This window comes from Anabrus simplex, chromosome 14 (assembly GCF_040414725.1).
Source record: "Anabrus simplex isolate iqAnaSimp1 chromosome 14, ASM4041472v1, whole genome shotgun sequence".
Lineage (NCBI taxonomy): Eukaryota > Metazoa > Arthropoda > Insecta > Orthoptera > Tettigoniidae > Anabrus > Anabrus simplex.
Window position 1 is genome coordinate 99,499,244 of NC_090278.1, and position 27,012 is coordinate 99,526,255.

The 27,012-nt window shown below is 42.4% G+C and overlaps 1 protein-coding gene across 1 annotated transcript; it reads right to left on the bottom strand.

The window, feature by feature from the left end:
- Hr83 (Hormone receptor 83) lies at positions 1-24,322 on the bottom strand. Its single transcript, XM_067158337.2, has 5 exons — positions 24,076-24,322; positions 20,645-20,740; positions 15,127-15,213; positions 9,999-10,292; positions 1-221 (listed from the first exon to the last, which is right to left on the bottom strand). Exons 1-5 carry the CDS (start codon positions 24,320-24,322, stop codon positions 1-3), a joined length of 945 nt encoding a protein of 314 aa, XP_067014438.2.
- Positions 24,323-27,012: the final 2,690 nt, after the last annotated feature.

Sequence of the window (27,012 nt, forward strand, 5' to 3'; positions counted from 1 at the left end):
TCATATTGTGGGCAGCACTTGTTCCACAGCCACGTCGCCGATGGTCGCCCTGAAGAGTGCGCTGTGCAGACAGCCAGAGCTGGGTCCAGCTAACACAGGCAGAGCCAGGAGCAGTCGGCCCAGACGGGCAGGTTGATGAGGAGCCGTCTGGCACGAGTAGTGGGCTAGAGTGAGGATAGCGCGATCCTGAAGAACCTCCAGTCTACAGGAGCGGACCAGCTCTGTGAACACATAATATTAGTTATAGGTAGGCCTTATGGCACAGGAGTGGTAGAAAGCGGCTGTAGCCTTAATTAAGGTACAGCCCCAGCAGATGTGTGGTGGTTCGACCGCACTACCTCCCGAATTTAAGGTCACAGCTGCGCGACCCTAACCGGCTGGCTCACTCGGTCGCTGCTATTACTACAACTCTGTGTAAGACGACTGTCCGGATCTTGAATAACATGTCAAGCCAAACAGTAGGTCTACATATGTGAACACCAAAAGTTCACTAAATAACGGACTTCCTCAAGGTTCTGTTCTTGCTCCAATCTTATTTAACTTGTACATCTCAGGCATGCCACCCATACTTTCAAGAAAATTTGTTTATGCCGATGATTGGATGATTGCTACCAGAGATAAAACATTCGACATGCGAGATGATCCTAAGGGATCACCTTAAACAGTTGATACAGTACTTGAAGTTGTGGTCACTTACACCTATTGCCAACAAAACACAAGTATGTTGTTTTCATCTAAACACAAAGGTGGCTAATAAATAACTGCTGGTGTATATTGGAAATCAATTACTGAAACCTAATAAAATGAAAATCCACAGCCTGTTTCCAGTCATTCGACCAGGTCAGGAATGAAATGAAGCACCGATATAACGATGAGGATAGGAATTGTGCCGGCTGCCGAACCCTCTCGCACTCGTCTGGGACAATGATTAATGACTGACAGATGAAATGAAATGATATTGGAGAGTATTGCGGAATGAAAGATGACAGGGAAATCCAGAATACCCGGAAAAAAACTGTCCCGCCTCCGCTTCGTCCAGCACAAATCTTACATGGAGTCACCGGGATTTGAACCACGTACCTCAGCGGTGAGAGGCCGGTGCGCTGCTGCCTGAGCCACGGAGGTTCTGTATTGAAACCTAATAGAGTCGCTAAATATCTAGGAGTTACCTTACATGGAATACTCTCCTTTAGAAAATAGCTTCGTAACAGCCAATCCAAGGTAAGAACTCACAACAATGTAATACAATAGCTATGCGGTACAAGTTGGGGTTCAAGGGCAACTTTACTTCGATGTACAGCTTTGGGACTTGTGTTTTCGACTGCCGAGTACACCAACCTCGCAGCTCGACACCACAATGCATCTCATCACCGGTCTACAAGCACATATTTTCTACCTATCCTCAGCCATATCTCCCCACCAGATCTCTCTCCTCAGGGAGTTCTAGAGAGTAATCTCCAGTTACCAATACATGGCGATGTCGCTGATGTCAAAAACATATCAGATGTAAGGCTTTTCAGGCGTTTGCTCTAATAACCAGCATTTCGTCTTAGGTCTGACACTAGACTCATCAGAGTGGGATGTGTCAGACCCTACGCACTGACGCTGGGGTGTATGCAGGTGAAAAATCCCTCCATGGGAATTTAGAATTTTCCATTCGATGTCGCTGATGTCCACCTGAATCGTCTGATGTCTCGAAATCCACCAATAAGAACTGTAATAGAATTGAAGAATACCAAGTTCAATATAACTAAAGAATGGCGGGGAAGACAAGATACTAGGCTCGAGTCAACTCAGCCACTTGGATTTGAGCTTCCTCGAAAAACGTGGTCCGCTCTTAACAGGATACGGTCGGGCGATTGTGGTGCCCATCCGACATATTATCACCGAGTGTGACATCAGCGATTTTGCTTGTGCGTTTCCGGAGACAATTACTTACATAAACAAACTGGACATAAGAATGTATCGTAAAGACACACATAATACTAGTAGAGGTCGCTCATGTGCTGCTTGTCTTCAACTTACTTGGCAAGAGCACTGGACTTTCAAACGTGGTGATGCGCTCAAAGTAATTACTTTTTTCCTAAGAACTGAAGAATTCTTCAAGAATGTTTAAAGTAAAAATGTAACTACAAAGTGGACACGACTCCCAAATCTGTACCCATCAATTTGGTCTGGGCTTATTTTCTCCGAAACCATTAGAGTTACTTGTGACCTTGTTTCTGCATTGGACTTTCAACATGAAACAAACAGATTGCACGGGCTGTTTTCTTAATGTTTAAAATAATGGGATTAGCCAACTTTCATTACAACAGCCTATAGATGTAATACGTATTGTGTTGCACAGAACCAAATAATTTACACTTTAAGTGGGGCAAAACATTATCATTGCACAAAATTTCCAAAATCACGCTCGTGTATCTCCGCGTTCTCAGAGATGGCAATACTTGAAAAATCTCCTACCGCCATCTATTGACGCATGACGCATGGACTCTCATACAACACGCACCTTTGTCTTGTGCTGCGGGAAATGCTCACACTTCGTCCGGAATATGTAACTTACATAAGACATTCATAAAAAGGAATTGCTGAAAATAATATAATAATGACGCAGAATTGAAAAAAATGACTTAAAAATTTAAAAATAGCAAAGAACGACGAAAAATGTATCTGGGGTTACGATCGTGATAAAAGTCAGAGTCCTATCCTTACTTCATCGTGTTCTACAACCGTTATCGTCTGTGCTAAGCAGACGACCATACTGTGATCGAGAGGCGCAGTCTAGTCGTTGCCTACGTTATACCTCACAAGGCCGTGAAATGGTGGTCTTTTCAAGCCAAAAAAGCGGGCACAGCTTTTGCGTCTTTCTTCCTCTAGGTGGCTGGTATGAGTCCTGTCACTGCTGACAATTAACATTGTGAAGATCTAATATTAGTTAACTCCTTCAATTACCTTGAGATCACTGTTCAAAATACATAAGGGAGAGAGCAGCATCCCTATTGCTACCTATGTCATCAGAATTATTTGGGAAAAACTATCTTTAGCCAATCTAAGAACTTAAGAGAAAATAAAGGCAAGATTCCTAAAGCGAATGTTATGCATACCTATGAACACCTAATCGAGATTCGTGTACGAGCTCTGTACAGAACCTAGATGAGCTAGGCTCCGCCTACCGCTGCCATTAACTAGGCAGGATGTTCATTTACTTGAAGAAAGGATGAAACAGAAACATATGTAGTTTGAATTGTACGCCACAGACTCTATGATAAAGTCGAAATGGGCTGAAGCAAATTATGAAATACAACATTCAGTCACAAGGATGGCAGTTCATGGATTCCATCATAAATACTTATGTAAGCGAAGCAAATGGCAGCTGTGGATGCTCCCTATGGGAGGAAAAGTGTGATCGATGAAACATCGTAAAATGCTTAGACATGAGTACAGCAAACTTTAATCTCCGTGCGTATTTCCATTATTTTACTACGTTTATTCTGAGATATTGTTGTTACTTATGTTATAAGTGTGTCTATGCGTGCGAAAAGTGTCTCTGTTCGTGATTAATTGAATGTGATAATGGTGCACTGCTGCGTTCCATAGTGTGAGCCAGACTACGTGAAAAAGGAAGAAAAGACATATTTTCGCCACTTTCCTAAAGTCCCAGAAGTGAAAGGGAAGGCAAGGAGGCAGTCTATGGTCAACTGATAATCCGTCCACGATATGTAGCTTACATTTAGCTTAAGTCCTTGCAGGAAAACGCTGCTTCCAAATAAGGTTCCATCAATATTCCCTGGTTATCCGACTCACAAAGCGAGAGTCGTATGGAACCCAGTTTCGAGATCTTACGGATACTCTTTGCCGACATAAAAGCAGTGGCTAAGTGATGCACATAATGAGGAAAATGTGATAGTATCCACTCGGACTACAGTACCTGACAAAGTTCAAGTGGGAATTCAGGTAGATTTTCAATCCACTTGCCAGAAAAAATGAAATGTAAATATGTTCTGCAAACGAAACGTAATTATCGATTAAGAAAAACCATTGACAAACTGCGGAAGAAATATGAAACAATTACGTGAAATATAAAAGCGAAAGGAATGTGAATTGCATGATAGTTAATAGTAATACAGAGAGACGCAGAAACTGGTGACATAAAAGCATCATTTCTATTAGAAAAGAAAGTGAAGTATGAAGAAACTACTTTAAATATTTGTGTATTCTGGCACAGGAAAGCACCAACTGGATACGATTTTAAAAGGAACATGATTGTTTAAAACTGCGTCATAAGAGGATCTTGAAAAATTACATTGGCTTTATCGATGGTGAATCACATCCCGATTGAATTATGAAGCTAGTAATTTGAGTTACGTACAGCTCACTCAAGTTGCCTATGACCGTAATCTAGATCAGTTCCTTGCTTACACTGAAGCACAATTGGAAGATACGGGCCGAAGCGACTTCTTTGTTTCTTCTTTCGAGCACTGTCCGCGTCATTTCGCGTACCTCTTGCGTTTTATTTCACTCCTCAATTAAGTGAGATGCAACTACACACCTTGACAAGGAATGTAAGAAGCAGCTTTCCAAGTATTAAGGATTGTGACTGACAACTGTTCAGTTAATGTGAACATGATGAAAGAAATGTGTAATGGAGTTCTCTTGCCTGAAATTCCACATCCAAGCGATGTAACTAGACCTCTTTCCTAGAGTTTTGACTCCAGCCATGTATTGAAAAATGTTCGATCTCAGTTTCTTGAAAGGGAATTTCTCCTCGAGGTACAAAGAATTTCGAGCCCCCATGTAAAGAAATTGTACCACCTTCAAACCTGTTCGCGGCTTGACAAGAAAGACCTTTTTCCCTCTAAGCTGGAAAAGGTGAATGTACTGAGAGCAAAATAACTGCCGCACTCCTGAGGTAGTCTCCAGAAAACAATTTACCTTTTTAGAGATAGTACGAAAGTGGCATGGCATTCACGACGTTTGTAACAGTCGTGCATTTCTACGCAGTAGACGATGACCTTTCTGTCGTTTATTGAAGAGATTCAAACTAACCCCAACCAAAGATGCAAAATTAGCACGAAGCTATCCAACTGACAACAAATTCGACAGAGAAATGTATTAGGTATTTATTGTCAATAGGTTTCCATTAAGTCGCAGCCTGAATAGCGACGACATTGAATTCTTCTTCAGTCATTTACGAAGGAAAGGTTGATTTACTGACATGCTGGATGCGAGATCATGCCTGTATGCAATGGAAACAACATTGAAAACTGGATTGATAAATACGTCGGATACAAGTAATACAGAAAGGAAGACGCTGAAGACATTAGATGCCATCAAGCAGCAACGTACCGAGGTAGAGATGCATACAATTAACTCCAATTTTCTACCCAAGGCTGTTTTAGAATGACTTGTCTTACTACTAGAAGGTATGTTGTTCATGTATCAGCTAGAAATACATTTATTTTTTGTACAAGACGTCTAAAGTAAGTAATTCATTACTTCTCTTTTCAGAATGCCCAATCTCAATGAAACTGACATGAATGGCAATGGTAGGTGCATACTTGGTTCGAATTGAATTCACAGTGTTCGTTCTGTCTAGAGCAACTCTCCGGAATCAATACCAACAATCCTTTGATGTGCCTAATTAAGGGACAAGACTGAGGCGCACTGCGTTACCCATCGAGAAAGTCCGTTTTCTTCTTAAGAAATGTTCTTAAATTCTTACAATTCGTACAAAATACAAACGTACTTAAGAAATTGAAGTTGTTTGTTACTCCAAAATTCATAAAAACATGTATACGTGAAGAATGTGGTCAGGAGCCACTTCCTGATATTATTATAACGAAGTTCGTCAAGCCGATACTTGACAATCATGCAAGAAATATTACAAATGACATTGATTTCGTGAATAATTTGATGACAAAACCTCTGAGTCGCAAAGTGTTAACATTATGACTCAGTATGCAACAGAGTACCGTATTTAACGTTTATTATTAAAAGAGTTATTCATTAAAAGGCGAAGTTAATGTTTTCTTATTTCCAAAAGTGTTTCATATCTATTAATTCAATTAAAGTGTAATGAATTTTGTGTCCCCGCCTAATGAAACCCTGCGGTTTAAGAGGACTAAACAATCCGATCTAGCGGTGAATTCTCAAACAACGCCGAGCCGCTTCTCATCACTTCTTGTGATAGTTGACTGCGTGATATAAGAAACAGTGGAACCTGACAAGGCGCAGTCTAACAAGCAATTATGCCCACTGGTTTGCTTGATACCAAATACTTTAATATGATAATACCGGACAGCTTGCTGTTTTCAGTGAGAAAGTCGATAGTGCTGCTACCTACATGGCTTGGTGTGACCAACTTTTCAATAATATATTGTCATCTGTATGATAGCTGCCTCTGTGGATCCGTGGTAGAGTGTCGGCCTCCGGATCCCAAGATAGCGGGTTCAAACCCGGCAGAGGTAGTCGGATTTTTGAAGGGCGGAAAAAAGTCCATTCGACACTCCATGTCGTACGATGTCGGCATGTAAAAGAACTCTGGTGATACATTTGGTATTTACCCGACAAAATTAATTAAATCTCAGCCATAGACGCCCAAGAGAGATCCGGTTTACTCTAGGTCCGCTAGATGGCAGACAGAGTAAACCGGAACGTCGAAATTGACGAGCAGACAGCCAGATGGCGTCAAATCGAAATGTCTGCAAACGGTAGCTGAGGCCATACGATTATTATTATTATTATTATCTGTATGATTCTTGGCGAACTGCCGTGTTGTTTATAATGTATCAGTGTTTGTCACTAAATAATCTTACATTGCAGTTATATTCCAAAAAAAGTGTTATGCGCTGAACAAATTACCCACAAGCTAATGGGCGTGGGAACTGATAAGGACAGCAAGTATTAAAAAAGTTATGACCTCGCATCTGTGTTGAGGTAACATTCTATGACCCTTATATTAAGAAAATCAATCAAATACTCTACTGAAATGTTAGTGAGACGTAAAAACAATAATAGGGTATTAACATATATGGAACTCTAGTATACTCAAACTTGAGGGTCCACATTGTTAAACAGTACCATAAATTTCACAAACGAAAACTTGTGGGCCTGTAGCGTAATGGTTATCGCGGTAGTCTTGAAATTGAAAATTGAAGGCCATGAGTTTCGAATCCAGTCATTTTTTTTACTGTAAGAAAATAATAATAATAATAATAATAATAATAATAATAATAATAATAATAATAATTTTCTTTACGTCCCACTAAGTACTTTTACGGTTTTCGGAGACGCCTAGGTGCCGGAATATAGTCCCCAGGAATTCTTTTACATGCCAGTAAATCTACCTACACGAGGCTGAGGTATTTGAGCACCTTCAAATACCACCGGACTGAGCCAGGATCGAACCTGCCAAAATAGGATCAGAAGGCCATCGCATTAACCGTCTGAGCCACTCAGCCCGGCGTAAGAAAATTATTCTTCTTCTTTATCTGTTTACCCTCCAGGGTCGGTTTTTCCCTCGGACTCAGCCATGGATCCCATCTCTACCGACTCAAGGGCAGTGTCCTGGAGCTTCAGAATCTGGGTCGGGGGATATAACTGGGGAGGATGACCAGTACCTCGCCCAGGCGGCCTCACCTGCTATGCTGAACAGGGGCCTTGCGGGGGCATAGGGAGATTGGAAGGGATAGACAAGGAAGAGGGAAGGAAGCGGCCGTGGCCTTAAGTTAGGTACCATCCCGGCATTTGCCTGGAGAAGGATGGCCACTTCCAGGATGGCTGAGGTGGGAATCGAACCCACCTCTATTCAGTTGACCTCCGGAGACTGAGAGGACCCCGTTCCAGCCCTCGTACCACTTTTCATTTTCGTGGCAGAGCCTGGAATCGAACCCTGGCCTCCGGGGGTATTAGCTAATGACGTGAACCACTACACCACAGAAGCGGGCAAGACAATTATTTCAGTGTATTACAGGCATAGGCTTGAGCACCAGTCCAACTAATTTAATACGTGTGTGTATGGTAATGCTTCATGCATAAATTTGTGATAGAGACTTTAGGAAATTCTGAACACGTCTTCCTTGTCAAGAACATCCTAGTTCACTCACCGTAACCCCAATGCATTATACATATTATGTATTTCTCTCTTCAGAGGTAAAACAGAAAATTCAAAGTACAGCAAAAACGAGAGAGCAGCGTGAGCTGAGTTTTCCTGTAGCATTCGGGAAGATCGGCCGTATCGAAGTAGAAGAAGAAGAAGAAGAAGAAGAAGAAAATAATGGATCAAAACTCCTGTTCCTTAATTACAGCTTCTCTTTCCCAAAATTGTAATAAATCATGGATGTTGTTAAGTTATCTGCCCGCTCTGGCGCTTTGGCTGAATGGTTAGCGCTTCGTGCCCCCCGTTTTTATGATACCTTCATTCTTCGGAGTGTTGGATCTCTTACATTTCCCTTCTGATTAGTGTTAATAGAGGATGGCTGGTCAGTTGTACTTCCTCTTAAAAAATAATCACCACCACAGAAAGGTCAGCGTACTGGCCTTCGGTTCAGAGGACCCTGGTACTATTCCCGACTGAGTCGGAGATTTTATTCGCGTCTGTTAATTCCTGTAAATCGGGGGCTACGGGTTTGTGTTCGTATTCATACGCATCTTCAAATATATACAACACATCACACGAGAAACAACCACAGAAACACGAGTTAGTGAATATATATCCCTCCACATACGATTGGTGGTAGGAAAGGCATCCGGCCGCAAAACTAGGCTAAGTCCATACAACGTCCTTCGCCAGGCTAGAAAAAACTGGAGAGGGTAGGTAGTTGTTAAATATTTCCCCCAGAGGATGGTTGGAATCTCAAACAAATGCTGCTTTTAATTTTCAAGACATAGCGAAAGGCACGGCTAACATAATGCTCGTTTGGAGGTTTATGAAAGAGGCATTTCATATTTTAAAATGTCATTCTTAATTATTATGATTATTCAATTTATTATTTTAACAAAAAAAATTTCCAATGAGTGTAGTGCATTCCTCTCAACTGTAGCATAGACGAGTATGCAGTTCACACCAACACGCTAGATGTCACCACCATCGCTGTTCGCACTCGACTCAATGCTGTTGAGATAGAGCTGTCCGGTATTGGTGTATTAAAGTATTTGTTGATACTCAGCTGGAAGCGCCTTCCTTGTAGTGCGATGTGATTCTTATTATTGCGTCCGCTGTTTATTAGAAAGCAGCTGCTAAATAAATTGAACGTATCATTTGGAATAGTTGTATTCCTTTTAAAAAGCTATAAATACAAGTGAGTACATCGTTGTGTTGACAACAGAAGTCTCTTGAAACTTTGCAGTATGGGCAAATAAAATTGTAGGCTATTTCTAGTTGGCCAGTTAAAATGTTGTCATAATTTGGCTTAATTTATAAAAAATAAAGGAAAAACTGCTACCCACGATACATAACCAGAAAATTTGACATACCAATACGCTATTGTTACTTCACCTGTTAATATTTCAGATGGCAATGCACAAATGATAGTCATTAAAGGAACTTAATTTTATTTTATTTATGAAATATGTGAATTTGTAAGTCAAAGAATTATAGAAAGATTGATAATCTTTGAGAATTAGATTTTTAAGTTCCTGTAGTTGTCCAGATTATGAAGCTTCAGTTGAACAAGACTCTGTATGTGTATGCAAAGACATCGGGTCATCTTGAAAATCAATGTTTTAATTAATTCGTCTTCTGAAGTTACTGGTAGGCTACAAAAATCAACAACTTTGTTTCCAGGCGGAATGTTTCAGTAGAATACTGGTTCAAATTTTAAGAAGTCAGTATGTTGACAATAAACAGTTCGATAAGTTCTGGGATTCTGCCTGGCGTATTATGTTATAGGTAGCCTTCATAATCTACTTAACCAGACTTATACACCTTCTTCTCAATCGTCACAGCGATGAAATCTGCATCCCTACGTACTTTTGTTCTATTTATTTTTGATACTGACCTGTTCGACACAGGATGAGTGTTTCGAGCAGCACCAGCTCAGCAGTGTCCACGTGCAGGCCCTGGCAGTGGTCCAACACGGTCGTGATGACAGAGAACTGGTGTCCAGCTCGCCGAAGCAGCGCGCTCAGGTCCACAGGCCAGTGGGCAGCGTGTAGCAGGAACAACTGTCCCCACACGACCTGCAGGATGGCGTCCTGGTCAGTCCGTGAGAGGAACGACAAGTGTTCATTCCTGCGTGCCTGGCGGACACTCACGAGCAGGATCTGCGCCGACACCTCGTGGTACAGCTCCCCTGTAACACGTCACCAGGCTCCACCAGATAAAGGGCTGAGCACTAATTAATTTTGTCAGGTAAAGAGCAGCAAGTTAAATGCGTCTGTGAATGTGGGAGCGCTGCTAGAATGTAGATGGCCGTGAGTCGAACCCGCTAACCGCTCTAGGAGGACAACGCAATATCGGCCGTCATATCGATACCAAATGAAGATGTCTTGCTAACTGTCTGGGCTGCAAGAACAAGACCATAATTGGTAAGCCCTGCCATGTAGTGTAGTAGTGATGGGCTGGAACGTGTCTAACAGAGCGACGTTTGACAACTGACGGGCTAACAACTGTCCATGTTAGGTCTCGCCGAAGAAGACGCACTCCAAATAAATACATGGTGCCTAAGGATTAAGAAAGCCGAACGACCCCTCGTGACGGGAAAAGATGGGTACTGGAAATGAAAGAGGAGAAGGAACAATCTCCCGTACGGCCTGTTTTCTGCTCGATATTGTACCCGAAAGGGACATGAAGTAAGGACTAGGGATCAAGAGAGCACGCATTTTATTTTCTGGAAGCAAGTACGCGGTAACTCGAAGTTAGGGTGTGAGCGAGGGAACCCCAGGATGAAAAGAGGGGCGGGGTTATACCAACTACAAGTCGTCTGTGAAAGGGAGAGGAAAACTTTTCACAGTCGTAATCTCGAACCCACGTTTAAAACAGCATGACCAACTTCGTTTTCAATATCAAGGAGATTACTGATTCTAATAATATTGCATTGTACAGGGATCCAAAAGAGCTGTTCGTCATCAGTGAATTTTATTATGGTTTGTGACGTCCTTTATGTCTATAATTTCCTACAAAAAGAAGGAATATACGATTATAAAAGAGTCGAAAGTTACAGGGGCCATGTGTTTATTTTGTCGACAGCCGCTTGACAGCGAGGATGTCCCTTGCGTCAGTTGAAAATGAGGATAGATATGTATTTATTATTACTCTGGATTGTGCGATCAGATTTCGTCCGGGCGAATCTTAACCATCATATAAGATCACTGGTCACCTGATTATCGCACTATTGCACTTCTAGTACTCCGTGAATTGGGTGTATACAAATGTTGAGAGGGGGGAATCTTCCTAGTTGATATAAAAAGCGGGAAGCGTTGCCCTGGGGCATTCTTCCATAGCATCTCGCGAGGGACAGACGTGTTAGTCTCGGGCTACAGTTTCCTTTTTGTGCGATCTTTTAATGTAGAGAATAGTTGAAACGACTTAATTCAAGTGGTGTATGAGTAGAACTAAGAACGGAGATGTAATTGAATACGCAGGCGAATGATTTCGACGATATTTGAACAATAAGTCTGAACTAATAGAGACATAGAAGGGAGGCGGGTAATAGCATAAGCATCACTAGAATGAGCAGTAATACAGGGGTTAATTCGGAGTCGTGCTATCATTAAGTTGCATGGATACGATTAAAATACCCTGTATTAATATATTTGTTTCCGGTACATTGAATCAGAAATCGGGTCGATTACTGCGCGGTGACGCAGACGAACGGGGCGGATATTAAGATAGCAAGATTTCCAGTGCGTAGGACTATGGAGATTTTCAGCAGCATTCGCAGCCAGCAGATGGAATCCACAGCTATCAACTAAAACCAGGATGGACGTCCCGTAACTCAGCGAGGTGTCATCGAGGGACAATAAGGCTGAGTAATGCCATTCTGTTGTGCATGACGCGAAGAGTACGAAGAATTCATTTTAAAATGTTGTAACTAGTAATTGATAGGGATTCTTAGTTTGTTAAATTGTAAATGTGCAAAAGCAAGACTGAGTGACTTTATTTGTAAATATGGGAAGATTTGTTTGTGGGAATGTTTTCATTTTTCATTTTATTTGGGGAATACTGCTAGTATCCGGTTGGGGCTACTTTTTCTGCGTAGTTTATTTGGATATAATGTGAGTATCATTAGTTTTTGGGATCGGTTTTGTAAGAGGGCTGGTACTCAACCGGCTGAGCTATCATGTATGTGAAGTAATTTTAATGTAGATTATCCTGTGTGAAAGAAGAAATGTTGCAGTGAGTCACGCAGAGAGCCAAACCGGCGACCTCCAGTGAACTACGTAGGTAGGTCCGATTATTTTTGATTTGTGAACGACTATAACGCGTGTTTTCGATAACAGCAGGGCCCTAATTACACTTTGAGTTGTGTGGAGTTACAATTGTACTTGTTTGTGAATTTCTATTGTCATGAAGCAAGTGTAAAGTAAGCCACTTAGGCCCATCAGGTAGAGATTAGAGCCATTTTTAAAGATTAATAATAATATAAGCCGGTGTTTTGTTATTTACGTTCAGCTGTGTCTGCTGCGTTAGTACCGGTTCAGCTGTGTGAAAGACTGTGTGGAATAAAAGAAATAATCTGTTGTAAAATGCGTCAGGTGACGATGCTAGAATGGAATTGAAATCAGGACTCACGGTGCGAATTTTGGAAGTCAAATTGTGGGTGGATACATTATTGAATTGAGAAATAAGAGGACCGATGACCTTAGATATTAGACCCCGTTAAACAAGAAGCAAGCAAGGGAAATAAGAAATGAGTTATGAATCACTCGCTGAAATGAGCGTGAAGCGAACTGATTGTTGAAAGTGATGGTCTTCCCTTGCCACGCCTTGGCCAAGAGAAAGCGTATGCGACCGTGAAATCGTGGTCCGTATTGTGACATCTAAACGGTTTTGAATATTGTTCCTGTGTGGAATGCTAAATCATTCATTTCCTCAGCCGACTTAAATCAATGAAAGAACTCAATAATTCTGTTCGTTTCCCTTAATTGTTTTCATGCATCTAAAATTCTTAGTAGGGATTCAGGTCTTCTGCGTTTGGCTCTGCGTGTGCACCAGGAGGACTGGTTGTCAGCTGTGTTGTGTGTATAATGTTCTTGATGTCTTGAGTGTTTGTTTTTTATTGCGTTGTGATTCATTCAGGGTCGACATTGGTTTCTTGTGTATGTGGGTGGGGTTCGATTTGGACGCAGGGCATACGTTATATTACTTAAGGTAATACCAGTGGGAAATTTGTTAATATTAGATTTTGTGGCATTCAGGTTTGTTTATATTTGAGAATCATGCTTTTGTTTTCCCAGTAAAACTGTGAGTTGCTTCAGTTATTAGTATGTAATATTCCGTACGCGTGAAATCATGAAATTGATTATTCTTGAATGGTTATACTCGGTCTTATTCTCAAAGCTTGAACAATGCTCAATGTACGGAAAATTTAATTTTTGTGAAATTCGATTATGTATTCGCCATGTATATGTGCGTCATTTTCCATTCTTTTATTTACAAGTTTTAAATAATGTTCTCATTTGTATTATCCCACTCTTTAAGCCGCTAAGTTATGCCCAATAGATTTTAAACCTGGTTTAATACTCTGTAGATACATCGTCGGAGACCCAAATGGGTAGGGGGCGGGTCGAATACAATCTTTGAGAATAACCTAGGAAGCTCTCTTTGTTCCTCCTGTAGTAAACTTTGATAGCAACATGTCTCGAGATAGATCTTTCAAACGATATTACAGCGAAGCCTTGTTAAACGGCTATAGGTTGGTCATAGCAATCTGAAAGAAATAATTCCATATCTCTCGCAATTGTGATTTTATCAGCTGCTGAAGTTAGGCCCTGGTGCACTTGACTTATGGCCAGTCTGAGAGAACGTCACGATAGGAATTTGAACACGGACCGACGGTAGGTTTTATTTTATTGGTGATTTCTCGGCACCGCCCCGCGAAACGATCTGAATGGCAGCTGACAACAGCCGTAGATTTCGAATTACTGTTTTTCAGATTTTCTTCGGTATGACGAAACCTGTGAGGCTCAGATGGTTTCTGACCAGCCTGTTGAGTACCGGTGCGCTGTAGCCTGAGACACTACATAAGTAACGTACTCAAATGTACTGGATTTCACTTCTCGGCTTCTGTAAACTGAGCGCTGCAGCAAAACGTTCTGAGGGGGTCGAAAACATTGAAGCTATTTCAGTTCTCCAATTACCGTCAGTACTGCATTGTGGATATAACAGCACCACGCACTTTATCGTGGCTATGATCTCTGGTTTACATTCAACTTCGCGCGTTTCTTGCTTTTCTAGCAGAGAAACAAGTTAAAAAATATGAAATTATCGCTGTTTCGCGTTAAGTGAGATAATCGCTTTTACCTGACAGTAACTACTTTTGATGGTTTTCGGAGACGCCGAGGTGCCGGAGTTCTCTTATGTGCCAGTAAATCTACTGACACGAGGCTGAGGTATTTGAGCTGCCAGCGTCTCAACAGTCTGACAATAATGACACGTTACTTGAGGAGGCCTACAATCACGTGGCAATCATCCCACCGACGGACCAGGTTGAGAAAACACCGAGTCCTTGTGTGTGGAGAACCGCCCGGTAGACGTTCTCGTCCGACACGACGCTTCCTCATCCACCGCCCACGGAACTGGGTTCTGCATTCCACAACGGTGGTTTTCGACAGACTGCATAGTGTTTGTCCTTCGGCAGCCAACAACAGACGCATCTGGTCGCCATAGTTCACGTGGCCGCACCTCGATACGACACGACTACTTATATACCCACATCGGAGTGTCCGCTGCGGCAAGGCCCTCAAACACGCCTTGTGTATTCACTGCCTTCCTCGCTGAAGCATTGTGATCATATCATCACAGCTATAAATAAGACCAAGTGTCGAGTGGAAGCTACATTTTGCTGTGCTCTGTTCACTTCCTCTGACTGTTGTTTGTCGTAGCCAACAAACTGATATGTACCTATTAGTGTGACAGCAACATAGAAGAGTGACGTGCACAGCTGGTATAACAAGAATGCTCACCTCCAGTAGCCAGTCTTGTCGGTGCAGTGAGCTGCTGTTTCCTCTGCAGTTTGCGGCTCTTGCGAGGACCTCGCTCCTCCTGCACGGCTGGAACAGTAACAAACATTACTTCTCACACATTCTCTATCCTGTACAGGAATACAGATATTCACAAAACAGTCACAAGTTTGAATTATTTTAACATTTTACGTAGGCTCACTTTTCTCTTTCGCCCCGTGAAATAGAACAAAACGCCAGGCCAAAAATTAAAAATCTGTACGATATATCTAAAGCAACAACAGAGACAACTAAACACTCCTCTCGTTATCAGACCACTTTTTGTGACTCCCAGACGATGTGGCAACCGGCCGGTCTTTCCGTGTGTTTTTCTCGTCAGTCGGCTTCTGCAGATGCAACGAAAATGTTCCCTCTCCAGCCACCTGGCGAATATTCTGGTTCAGATCATCCGAGCTATAAAAAGGGAGGCTAGCCGCGGAGAGTCAGTCGGTGTTGGGCTACGTAGTGGAGTCAGTGTGAGTCACAGTGTGTTGGGGATCAGTGGCTGGGCTGAGGGCTGTCCTGGTGTCATACCGAGGTCTGAACGATAAGGTGTTGTTGGCGTGTCCGAGTGTCAAGCGAGTAGCTGTGTGCTGAGGATCACTGTGAGTCAGCGAGGGAAGCCGCTATCGTGAGTGTGAGGGTAATGTTCGCTGTTGTGAATATCGTCCTGTTGAGCTGTTGATGTTCATTGCCTCTGCAGTCGGACCAAGGAACAGTCGTCGTGGGTTAAGTAAGAGGTGAGTGGACTTGGAGAACGGAAAGTTCCCTCCTGTGCAATTAGTAAGTGTGGTCATTGTGTGTGTATTCATTGGATCAAATTAGAGTAATGTAACAGTAGTGCGGGTGGTAACACAGAACCTGATTTGGATCAGTGGTGGTCACGTCCTGCTTCGCCGTGCAATTTTAATTGTAAAAGTGTATTTATTTTGTCGGGCACTGGGTGTTTTCCTGAAACTAAGACTCCCACGGCACACGCTGCCCACCCTTAGAAGGCCTGTAACGTACTATGCTAGTCGCTGTACAACCAAACTGTGACGATCTCATCGGGTGAGTACAGCGTTTCTTAAGACAGGGAGAGAGGACACAGCACTTTAGTAGAGGGAACATTCAGGAAATGAACTTACAAGCATAATGACTTTAGACATAGCTTGAATTTTTTTTGATTTCGCCTTCCTTTCTCTTAATCCACTTGAATTTTACACACAAACGTTTACATTGGTCGCTGTTTACACATACATACATACATACATACATACATACATACATACATACATACATACATACATACATACATACATACATACATACATACATACATGCATATCTTTATTACCCACCCTAGTGTACTCCATCGGCTTACAGGTAATAAAGACAGACAGAGCGAAACAAAAAACCAAATCAACAATAGGCACTACATCTCTATAAAACTACTTAACTAAATTATCTACCTCTACATCTACTCAGTGTCCTCCCACACGTACGCGGATAGCCAGCATACGTTCAGGAAGCCACCGCACTTCAAACTACCCTATTCCCCTACTTCTACCCACCACCTAAAAAATTTAGTAGACTGGTCGCTGCCTCAGCCCTGGTATGGAATACAGCAGCCACCAGCCTCGCCACGTGAGAACTGATCTCACTGTATTCTTCCCTACCATGTGTGACAAGCCAGCTTGGTGGAAACCAGACCCAACACACTTCCGCTATGTACGTCACGCCTACTCTGTTCCATTGTCAGCGGGCTACCTTCCCTCTCCTTTTTCTTCCCGTGCAGACATGCTCAAGCCTAACTTCTTTGGGATCCCTCCCTCTTCCCTTGATAGGGCATCCTCTCCTCTCTCGCACTACTCCCGCTCACTACATCTCACCTTATTAAACTTCAGACTTAAACATCAACTAACAACCATTTAGTATCCCTCAACAGCGCACCTAAAACAATTTAACACATTTTTTTCACACAAACAGTTTCCATTCCAAGTCCATTAGTTCACTCAGTCTTCTCGATCTACAGCACCACACTTACACACATCAAACCGTTAGACTTATCCCACTTCTTCCATCTTATTGAACTTAGGACATGAACATCAAGAATCCAACATTTTACAATCCTCATAAAGGCATCTACAACAATTTAACTTTTTTTAATATGACCTACTTTCATAATTTCCATACTGCCAACATTTTCTCCTTAACTACAGTCCCACTTCATCTACCCAAATTACTATTACATACACCTTCTTTATCCTTCCTCCTCACACAAATACGCTTGAATAATCCAGATTTATTCCTACACCTCATTTACACACAAACAGACAGTTCTCCATTCCAAGTCCATTAGTTCAATCACGTCAGTCTTCTCACTACTCTCTTTTTAGCTACCACCTAAGCGCCATTTCAACCATCCACGATAAACTTAAACAATATACCAGCTTCTTAACCCTCAGAGCCTACTCAACCTCCCCCTTTCTCAACTCAACCTAATTTTTAGGCGTTCCCTTATTACCAACTCCCCCCATCCTACAACACCTCCATCTACTTCCCGACAACTTGCCCCGGTCGGATCACCTTTCCACAGGGCAAGGTGCTCTCCCCCTTTCCCCTAACACTACAGCCACCTCTTCTGATACCCTTCCCGCATCTGCTCAGGGCGGATATCCATTCCTCTGACGAAAATGCCTTCCACCTTCCTCCCTCGGCTTGAACCACATTATCTGCACAACCCCTGTTACTCCCTCAATTTGTTTATAAATCTAGCTCTGGCCACATTTAAGAATTCTGTTATATTCGTTCCTGTCTCCCACTCTCTACATAACCAAGATGTCACTTATAGCTTTCCCCTACCATACCCAGCTCCTTCTTACTTAGTAGTTTAATCTTTATCTCCGATAAATGTTCTATAGCACATAACTATTTACACCATTATCCTTACTCTTTCTTTGCAGTTCCCCGTCTACTTTTACTTCTTTACCGTACACCGGTACCCTATTGCTCACTCTCGCATTCCAATCCTCCAATAAAATCATCCCATCTTCAACATACATCCCTTTAATTGTGTTTATTTCTTCAATCTGTTCGTCAAAAAATGTTTATTTGCATAAACTGAATCGCTCGGATGGTTAAAAAGCAGTGCCAGACAATCGATTCCTCTGCCCCCATCCCCATTTTTACTCTCAACCACACTACCCCTTCTACCCTAGCCTGTAGCGTCTCAACCCATTCAGCTACCTCATTTCTTATTAAAACTACTATTATCCCTGGGTTTCGGCCCGTCTTCCCTATTTTTTCCTTAACACGTTAACTACTCTATAACCGTCCCATGTAATTTCAACCCCTTTCCCTAACCACGTCTCCACTAGAGCAATTAACTCAAAATCTTTCACTAAATCCACAATTTCCCTATTCCCTAGCTTCCCCATCAACCCCTCAATATTCAGCACCCCTATCACCATCTCTAGTTATTTATTTCCTCGCCCTTCCTCACTATTCTTCTGCGTTCCACCACTTCCCCCCTTACTTCTCGTAATTCTTCCTTTTGTTCCTCCGCATCCCTCTCCCCTTCCCTACATTTCTTCACCCCCCCCCCCCATCCTTCCCCTTTTCCGTGCCAGAGCATTTTTTTCCCTCCCCATAGATCTTTTAAACTTAACGATCTCCCCTTTTTCAACGCTTGATTTCTCTCCAGGTTTCTTTCTACATTTCTCTTATTCGGGGAGGTTGAGTCACTACCCGACTCCTTTCTCCTCCCATCACCTCTTCACTACCTATACTCACTTCATTTCGGTCTGGTGTCCTATTTGTTGATTCACTCCTTCCTGGGTTGTTCTGCTGTCTCCGACACCTGACCGCTGACACCGCAGTCCCGTCTCCTCTCTTCCTTCTCCGTACTGATGTCTCCCTGTTCTCGATTTGCTATTTTTTGCTATTTTGCTTTACGTCGCACCGACACAGATAGGTCTTATGGCGACGATGGGAGAGGAAAGGCCTAGGAAGTGGAAGGAAGCGGCCGTGGCCTTGATTAAGGTACAGCCCCGGCATTTGCCTGGTGTGAAAATGGGAAACCACGGAAAACCATCTTCAGGGCTGCCGACAGCGGGGCTCGAACCCACTATCTCCCGATTACTGGATACTGGCCGCACTTAAGCGACTGCAGCTATCGAGCTCGGTGTTCTCGATTTGTGCAACTCATTTCCTCCTCACATTTTTCTATCCTCAGCAGTTCCTCCTGTGTCCACAATCGCGACCAATTTCTGCCTGAAGTTACCAGATACCTCCCCACTATCTTGACTCGCAATCCCTGCGCTCTAGCACGCCACATATGCCATTTATAGACATCCAACCGCATCCTGTCTTCTTTCTCTATCTCAGCCTTCAAATAAATGTTCGATTCTTTCAAATTTTCAGCATTCCTCGGAATTATATCGGCCATCAGGGTTGAAATTAATGTTAAGTTCACCGGCCTATGTCCCTTGTTCCTTCCTACTCTATATATATCATCTATATCCACTTCAGAGAAGATCATTTTATTCGACACTATGTCCACCACTTTCAATACTAACTCTACTTTTGATTCAGTTCCTTCCTGAGGCATGCCATATACAAACACAATTTCTCTTGCTGATTCGTTCCTCGCTAACTTCTCTGTTCATTGTTGTCAATTCCTCTTCCAGTACCAACACCTTCTTTTTCAAGCTCTCTACCTCATCTTCTATCTCCACTAACTTGTCATTTACCCCTCCAATTTCTTCTTTTATAAAAATTTTAAGTCCTTCACCTCCTTCATTTGGGTTGCCTGGTGTTCCTGCATCATTTCCTTTATTTCTTCTCCTTTGCTCGCTTCCTTCACCACTCTCTTGATCTCTTGAAGCTCCTCCCAACCGAACGGTCGCTGGTTTGTACCTGCTACGACCAGCAGCGTCGCACACTCATTTCTCTCCCTCTCTCAGCTCCACCTTGCACCATGTAGCGTTACTCCTCAGCTCGTGACTGCGCTGCTTACACCCGAGGATACTTTCTTTTGTATTATTTCAAGGAGCAATTTTAATTGTCTTCTCTAGAGCTGTAAACTAATAAAAAAAAATTAAACTTCAATAAAAACCGTTGCTTTAGAACTCTCTCAAGAAATGTATTTATGCTAGTATTTCCATTACTTTCGTCTTAAAAGTCAATAGGTATCAAATTGATTAAAGATATTTGTTTGACCTTGTAAATAATAAGCAATATCTACTATTGGATAAGGTACAAAATACTATCCTTGCATGTTTGTGTAATAATATGACTTACAGAGAGATGACGAAACCTACATTTCTTCGCTACAGGGAAAAGCATTGAATAGGCTTTGGTTGTTCCCGTGTTAGCACGCACAGGAGGCAGGAATGGTCGCTGACAAGGCAGACTTGGGTGTGTAAGGGGCTTTGTGAGTCGGAGAGAGTAGGCACGCTGGACCACTCACCACTGGAGCAAACGAATGACGCGATGTTACCTTGGGTGTTCATGCGGACTGCGAAGCACTTCTGCAGGCGGCAGTGTGGACACCAGTTCCTCCTCGCCTTGTCGACCACACAGCTACCCTTGCCGGCTGTAACACACACATAGATACATGTTACTTATTTAGTGTCATGTTCACCTGCGCGTACGGAGAGGTCTGCTTAACGTATCCATCCGACAGTCGAACAGCGACACTAAGGAGAGAGGTTTGCCACGCAATCTAATACCAGCAGCTCTGTCCCACCAACGAGACTCGAACCAGTACCTAGTCTCAGCGTGCAACACGAACAACTGCTTAGTTCTAAAGCTCAGCACATACCGGCAGATAATTAAGGCGTGCAAACTACCACATACACATTTTCAAGAACACTTCTTTGTTATTTTATGAAGCAAGAACACACAGTTCATTCATCCATTGTAATTTTTAAATTCTTATAGATGCTGGCAGATTCTCTGAAGATTTTACACCAATGTGATGCAAGGATCAGTGTGAATATGACGAAGTGTTGAAACAGAACACCTACACTTGCTCTGGAAACATAATCCCCTGCTTTTAAAAATGGAGGTAAGGTACAAGTTATTATTATTATTATTATTATTATTATTATTATTATTATTATTATTATTATTATTATTATTATTATTATTATTATTATTATTATTATTATTATTATTATTATTGTACCGGTTGGTACACCTATACGCCGCACATTTGAATTTTCCGCCTTAAGTAATCCCCTGCAGGAGAAACTCTGAACTTGAAAATCTGAATCAATTCTACTGTTTCTTAAAACATGTCACTACTGCAAATTGTGTAATTTTGAAGTTTTCTGAACTGTGTCAATTGCGACGTGTTTTTGTTTGCTATCTAGTAAAAAGTGTGAACATCCTCTTCTAGATGTCACTGCCTAAGAACTATAATTGTGCACCCTGGTGCGAAGTGAAGGAACTGTTTTTGAAGAAGTTTGGTATTCATAAGTTTGTTCTTTGTTAAATTTCTTTCCTTCTTTTTTGGGTTAGCAATATAACCCTTCTCTTTCCCCCAGTTTTGAATTTAACCAATCATAAATTTTGTTAAGTAATTTTTAACCAATCCTGTATATCTTCTCCAATTTTGGATGTAACTTTTCTATCCACCAATGAACGGAGGGGGTTGTGGCTGTTTTCTTTCACGGAAGGTCTCGAAACTTCCACGACGGTATAAAACTGCTAACGTTCTTAGCTCTTCGCCACTCGTATAACATCTACTCAGTATGTGAATATGTAGCAGGGGGCGGGAAGCGCCTCGTTCTTCAGACAGCAGTTCTTCAACAAGGTAATGCTCTCTTAACATCTTTATTTCGTACTAGCTCAGCAGTTTAATTCTCGGGGAGGGGTTCGAAACCTTTAATATGTAACCTACCACTTTAAAATGTAAATTCCTCTTCTGTCTATGTAAAAACTAGAAATCTCTTTAACTGTAAAGCGGGGATAGAGAGTGCTTTACCCTCTCGAGCTCCCCTTCATTTTGAAATTGAGGTGACTACGTTTTCATAACCGTTTGTACGCTTCCTTAATGTATTAAAGTTTTCTCATACGGGTCACCTCGCTAGCTTGGGATTAACCCCTGTGTATCGGCCTACACCCATTTAGGTTTTAAAAAGTGTATTTAGGCGTGCAAGTTCACGCCTCCAGTCCTTTCTGTACTTTGGGCCAGTAACTTAACCTGATGTTTTGTTTTCATTGCGAAGGCCCTGTAGGTTGGGTATTAAATACCCCTGTTTCTTTGTGTGCCTTGAGGGCAGATAGAAGTGAACTGCGTTGTGGCCTTTGATAGGCTTGAACTTTGAAAGCGGGTCTGCTCTTTCCTAAATTTGATTTCTGTGTGCCTCTAGGAGGCTTAATATTGTAATTAGGAGCAAGTGCTCCTTGGCATGATGGAGTTTTCTGCCCCTTTGTTCAATTGTGTACCTTGGTAAAGTTGGGCTAATAGTCAAGGATTGTGGTTGTGGGGCTCGAAGCCCAAATCTTGTAAGGAACTGTAATTGTAACTTCTTAATTCGTTGATCTGCTACTTGGTACCTGTTATACTCTGTTATTGGTTGATTTTGAAAAGAAAATATAACCTTTGTTAAAGTTTTAAATTAACTTTAATTTTGTCGTTGAGACCTATTCCAGCCCGCACCTTCTTTCACCTCCGCCTACCACGGATAACTCCGTAACAATTATTATTATTATTATTATTATTATTATTATTATTATTATTATTATTATTATTATTATTATTATTATTCGGCGTAGTCAAGACATGCGCACTGGGAACGACATGATTGTAAACATACGAATCTGCTGTAATGCACAATTGAAGTGTAATGTACTATTTCAAAGTGTACTTAAATGAACGTGTTCTTGACTGGTATGTTTGAAATGTGCGATTTACGTCACAAATGAAATAAGGTAGCCTAGTGAACTTATTTTATCCTTCCCGCAGCCGAAATCCACTTCCTGCATCTGTCCGATTCCTATGGACGACCAGGAAATGTGTGAAATGTAATTCCTCTCCATGCGTGTTGTGGCAGAACAGTTTCTATGTGATTTAGCCATTGTGATACACTACTACTACCACAGTTACACAGCCTGGACTGACCGCTCAAGACAAGATCACCGAAACGTTACAGATTTGTTCCGCTAGAGGCCGTGCACGCTCTCTATAGTCACCGACTTTGTTTCTAGGTAGAATGTTTTGTAGGAAAACGTGGTATGCGTGATATAACCAGAACATGTGATATGCGGAGAACATAGTAAAAAGATTAGCACGTTCACAATATGTCGGGGATGCAACAACAGTTGACAATCGCTGGTAATTGTAACTCCTCAGCATGCGCAACAAATTATTCATATCTGAGAAAGTACATTGTTGTTATGATTTTACTTCTCTATGCAATGGGGTGTAAAGTGTCGCGGCGACATCTCAGTACTTTAAGGTATTGTCACTGCCTTTGCACGTCAAACTTGCTTCATCTCAGTGCTTTTATCGCTTGTCTATTTGTCTATTGTAACTGGAGCTAGTCTGTGTTATGAACGTATAAATAAATAAATAAATAAATAAATAAATAAATAAATAAATAAATAAATAAATAAATAAATAAATAAATAAATAAATAAATAAATAAATAAATAAATTCGTTCAATTAAAAAGTAATTAATTCTAGAACGACATTAGAGAATTGAATATTTGTACTTTGGCACCTCCCTGCAGCCTGCAGCGAGGACTGTTGCAATGGTACAATAAACCAGGAAATGTGAACTACGACGACAGAACAACCATAACCTCCATTTGATGAGCTCGTAATGTTAGAATTTCTAACCTGTCATTTGTTCGGGCTAAGAACGACACAATACATTCTGTCAGCGTTACTCTGACATGAGGATTGTGTTGGCACTCACCTATACACGAGTAGATCATCTTCCTGCGAATGCTGCGCTTGAAGAAGCAGGAGCAGCCGTCACAACAGAAGACTCCATAGTGCTTGCCGTAGGACTTGTCTCCGCACACCCTGCAGGGGACTGGCACGGGAAGGGTTCGCCCTGCGACAGAAGACACACACACATCATGGCCATCGCCGGGAGACATCGGACATGCACCTATCCAGTTGCGAGTCTTGTTTCTGTGTGGCGTACAAGTGAACAGCATGTTTTAAAAAGGCGGTTGTCCGTGGCAAGAGGATTACGTGAAGCCTGTGGACGAATGCATTACCGCACAGGTCCTCAAGATCAGATTGACCTTGTGAGTGGTCTCGTGTCTCGCACATCAACTCACCGGCATCCTCCATTTCTCCAGCACTGATGAGACGTGGGCACCGTCATTCACCGGGCGAGTTGGAGCGCGCAGCTGTCAGCTTGTATTCGAGAGATAGTGGGTTCGAGTCGCACTGTCGGCAGCTCCGAAGATGGTTCTCCGTGGTTTCCCCATTCTCACGCCAGGCAAATGCTCGGGTTGTACCTTCCTTGCCACTCCTAGCCCTTTCATATCCCATCGTTGGCATAACACCTCTGTATGTCGGTGCGACGCAAATAAAAATTGTAAAAAAGAAAAGAAAACAGTCATTCGAATAAATGGTGTGACCGCTCTGCCTGGGGTACAAACACTGACTACTGTGCACGTCCAGCCGCCGCACTCACCGGACATGAGCGAGGCCGCTGTCATCAACAGTCTTGACAGTACTTTATTTACAACCGTCGTATAATCATTTGATTTTCCCAGCGGGAAATGTTAGACTTTTAAAAATACAGGCAGAAGTTCGTTGTGCTGCATATCACTCCACGTGGTGCATGTGAGACTCCCAGTGGTCGGACGAGAGGGAGGCCTCGGCACCAGGAACAGTGGCACTGTTCAAGAGGAAGTATCACCACAAACACTAATAAGAACAAGAGTTGACCTAGAGAGGTCCGATAGGAAAGATGAAAGTAAGTGGATTGGAAGTTAGTCCCTTCTTACGGCAAGCCCCCATAGAGTAATCAGAGATGAAACGACACGTGCATCAGCAACAAGCGAACTCCATCATGTTTTTCTATCCAGAGTAACACGACTCTGCGGTGGGAGTTCTTTGAGATGTGAACGCCACATTCAGCGAGTGACTGAAACTGCTAACAAAGCCTGGGGATAATCTTCCCCAAAACAAGTTGTGTTTTTTGATGCTCAGCACACCAGGTCCCGAGGTGTCACTACACACAACCTTACCAGCTTTGTGCTTTAACATAACTGACTGCGGCCAGCTGATTTGAACTCGTAAACTCCCAAGAAATCTCATCTTGTGTTGTTAGATGGCTCTACCATACTCGTATTAGTGCTCTCTGAAGGACTAAAAACTAACCTAGAGGTTAACAAATTTCATTATTGTTTTGGTAAATCTTTTCTGTGGATTTTTTTTAATGTACCGAAGGTATCAACGCTTCAGCTGCTTCCTCCTCCATTGTAATCTACCTATCAGAGGCTTGTAAATATGTTCTCTATCCAATTAAATCCGGGGGTGTGTACAGGAATCCAGCCAATGAGCAGTGTTCTGGAAGCTTCCCCTTATGGAACTATAAAAGCAGCACATTTTACGGTCGTCTTGTCTGAATTGCTCCAGTGATTGGGAGTGTGACTTGACGGGAGCCCAGGAGGCAGGGGCGACACAAGGTTATGGCAGAATTTACCGAGACGTGTGATGGAAATGGCGTATGGCTTTTTTAGTGCCGGGAGTGTCCGAGGACAAGTTCGGCTCGCTAGATGCAGATCTTTGGACTTGGCTCCCGTAGGCGACCTGGGCGTCGTGATGAGGATGAAACGATGATGAAGACGACACATATACCCAGCCTTCGTGTCAGCGACGCTGCCGGACCCCTGAGACCACAGGCCAGCGAGGCATGCAGCCGGACTAGACATGAGATAGCGCGTGGGGATAACCTGAGGGGAAGGTTTCAACCTGGTAGTTTTAATGTAGGATTATCAGAGGACTCTATTTCTATTCCCCACTGGGAAATATGTAATGTGATCACCCTCTGCTGTTTCCCATTCAACCTGGCACTGGTGACCAAAAGTTTTCAAGCTAAAAATTTAGTAAATCTTGTCTCGGCGTTAAATGTCTCCTTGTAGTATAGTATTAGCCATCTCTATAACTAGTTCAGGTTGGCTTTTGTTTTTTCATGTAGTATGGACGTTTATGTGCGTTTTGGTTGCCTTTAGGAACAAGTGATGAACACCCGATGGGTTTAATGAACCTGAGTGCCTCTGTGTAATGTAACTTGTAGAAGCAAATTTTGCTCTTAAAATATTGTACCTGCACTTCCCTCAACTATCTTGTATTTATCGCAAGTTTCGTACCTCATGTTCGGACTTCTAAGACTCCGATATTGTTAGACCTGACGAGCACCGAGCTCGATAGCTGCAGTCGCTTAAGTGCGGCCAGTATCCAGTAATCGGGAGATAGTGGGTTCGAGTCCCGCTGGCGGCAGCCTTGAAGATGGTTTTCCGTGGTTTTCCGTGGTTTCCCATTTTCACACCACGCAAATGCCGGGGCTGTACCATAGTTAAGGCCACGGCCGCTTCCTTACAACTCCTAGGCCTTTCCTATCCCATCGTCGGCATAAGACCTTTCTGTGTCAGTGCAACGTAAAGAAAAAAAAGAAAAAAAAGACCTGACGAGCTCTTTAGTATTGTTTGTTATTCTTTCAGATTCTCTATCTCTCAGTTGTAGAACAGGAAAGAAATAACGTTAGTTTTGTTAAATTGTGCTTCTTCTTCGTGTGTGAGGCACGGAAACTCCGGAGCTCAAAGTTGCACTAAACCACGGGAGTGCTTGTGTAGTTTATTGCCCAAAGGGGAAAATGATGCAGGATGAG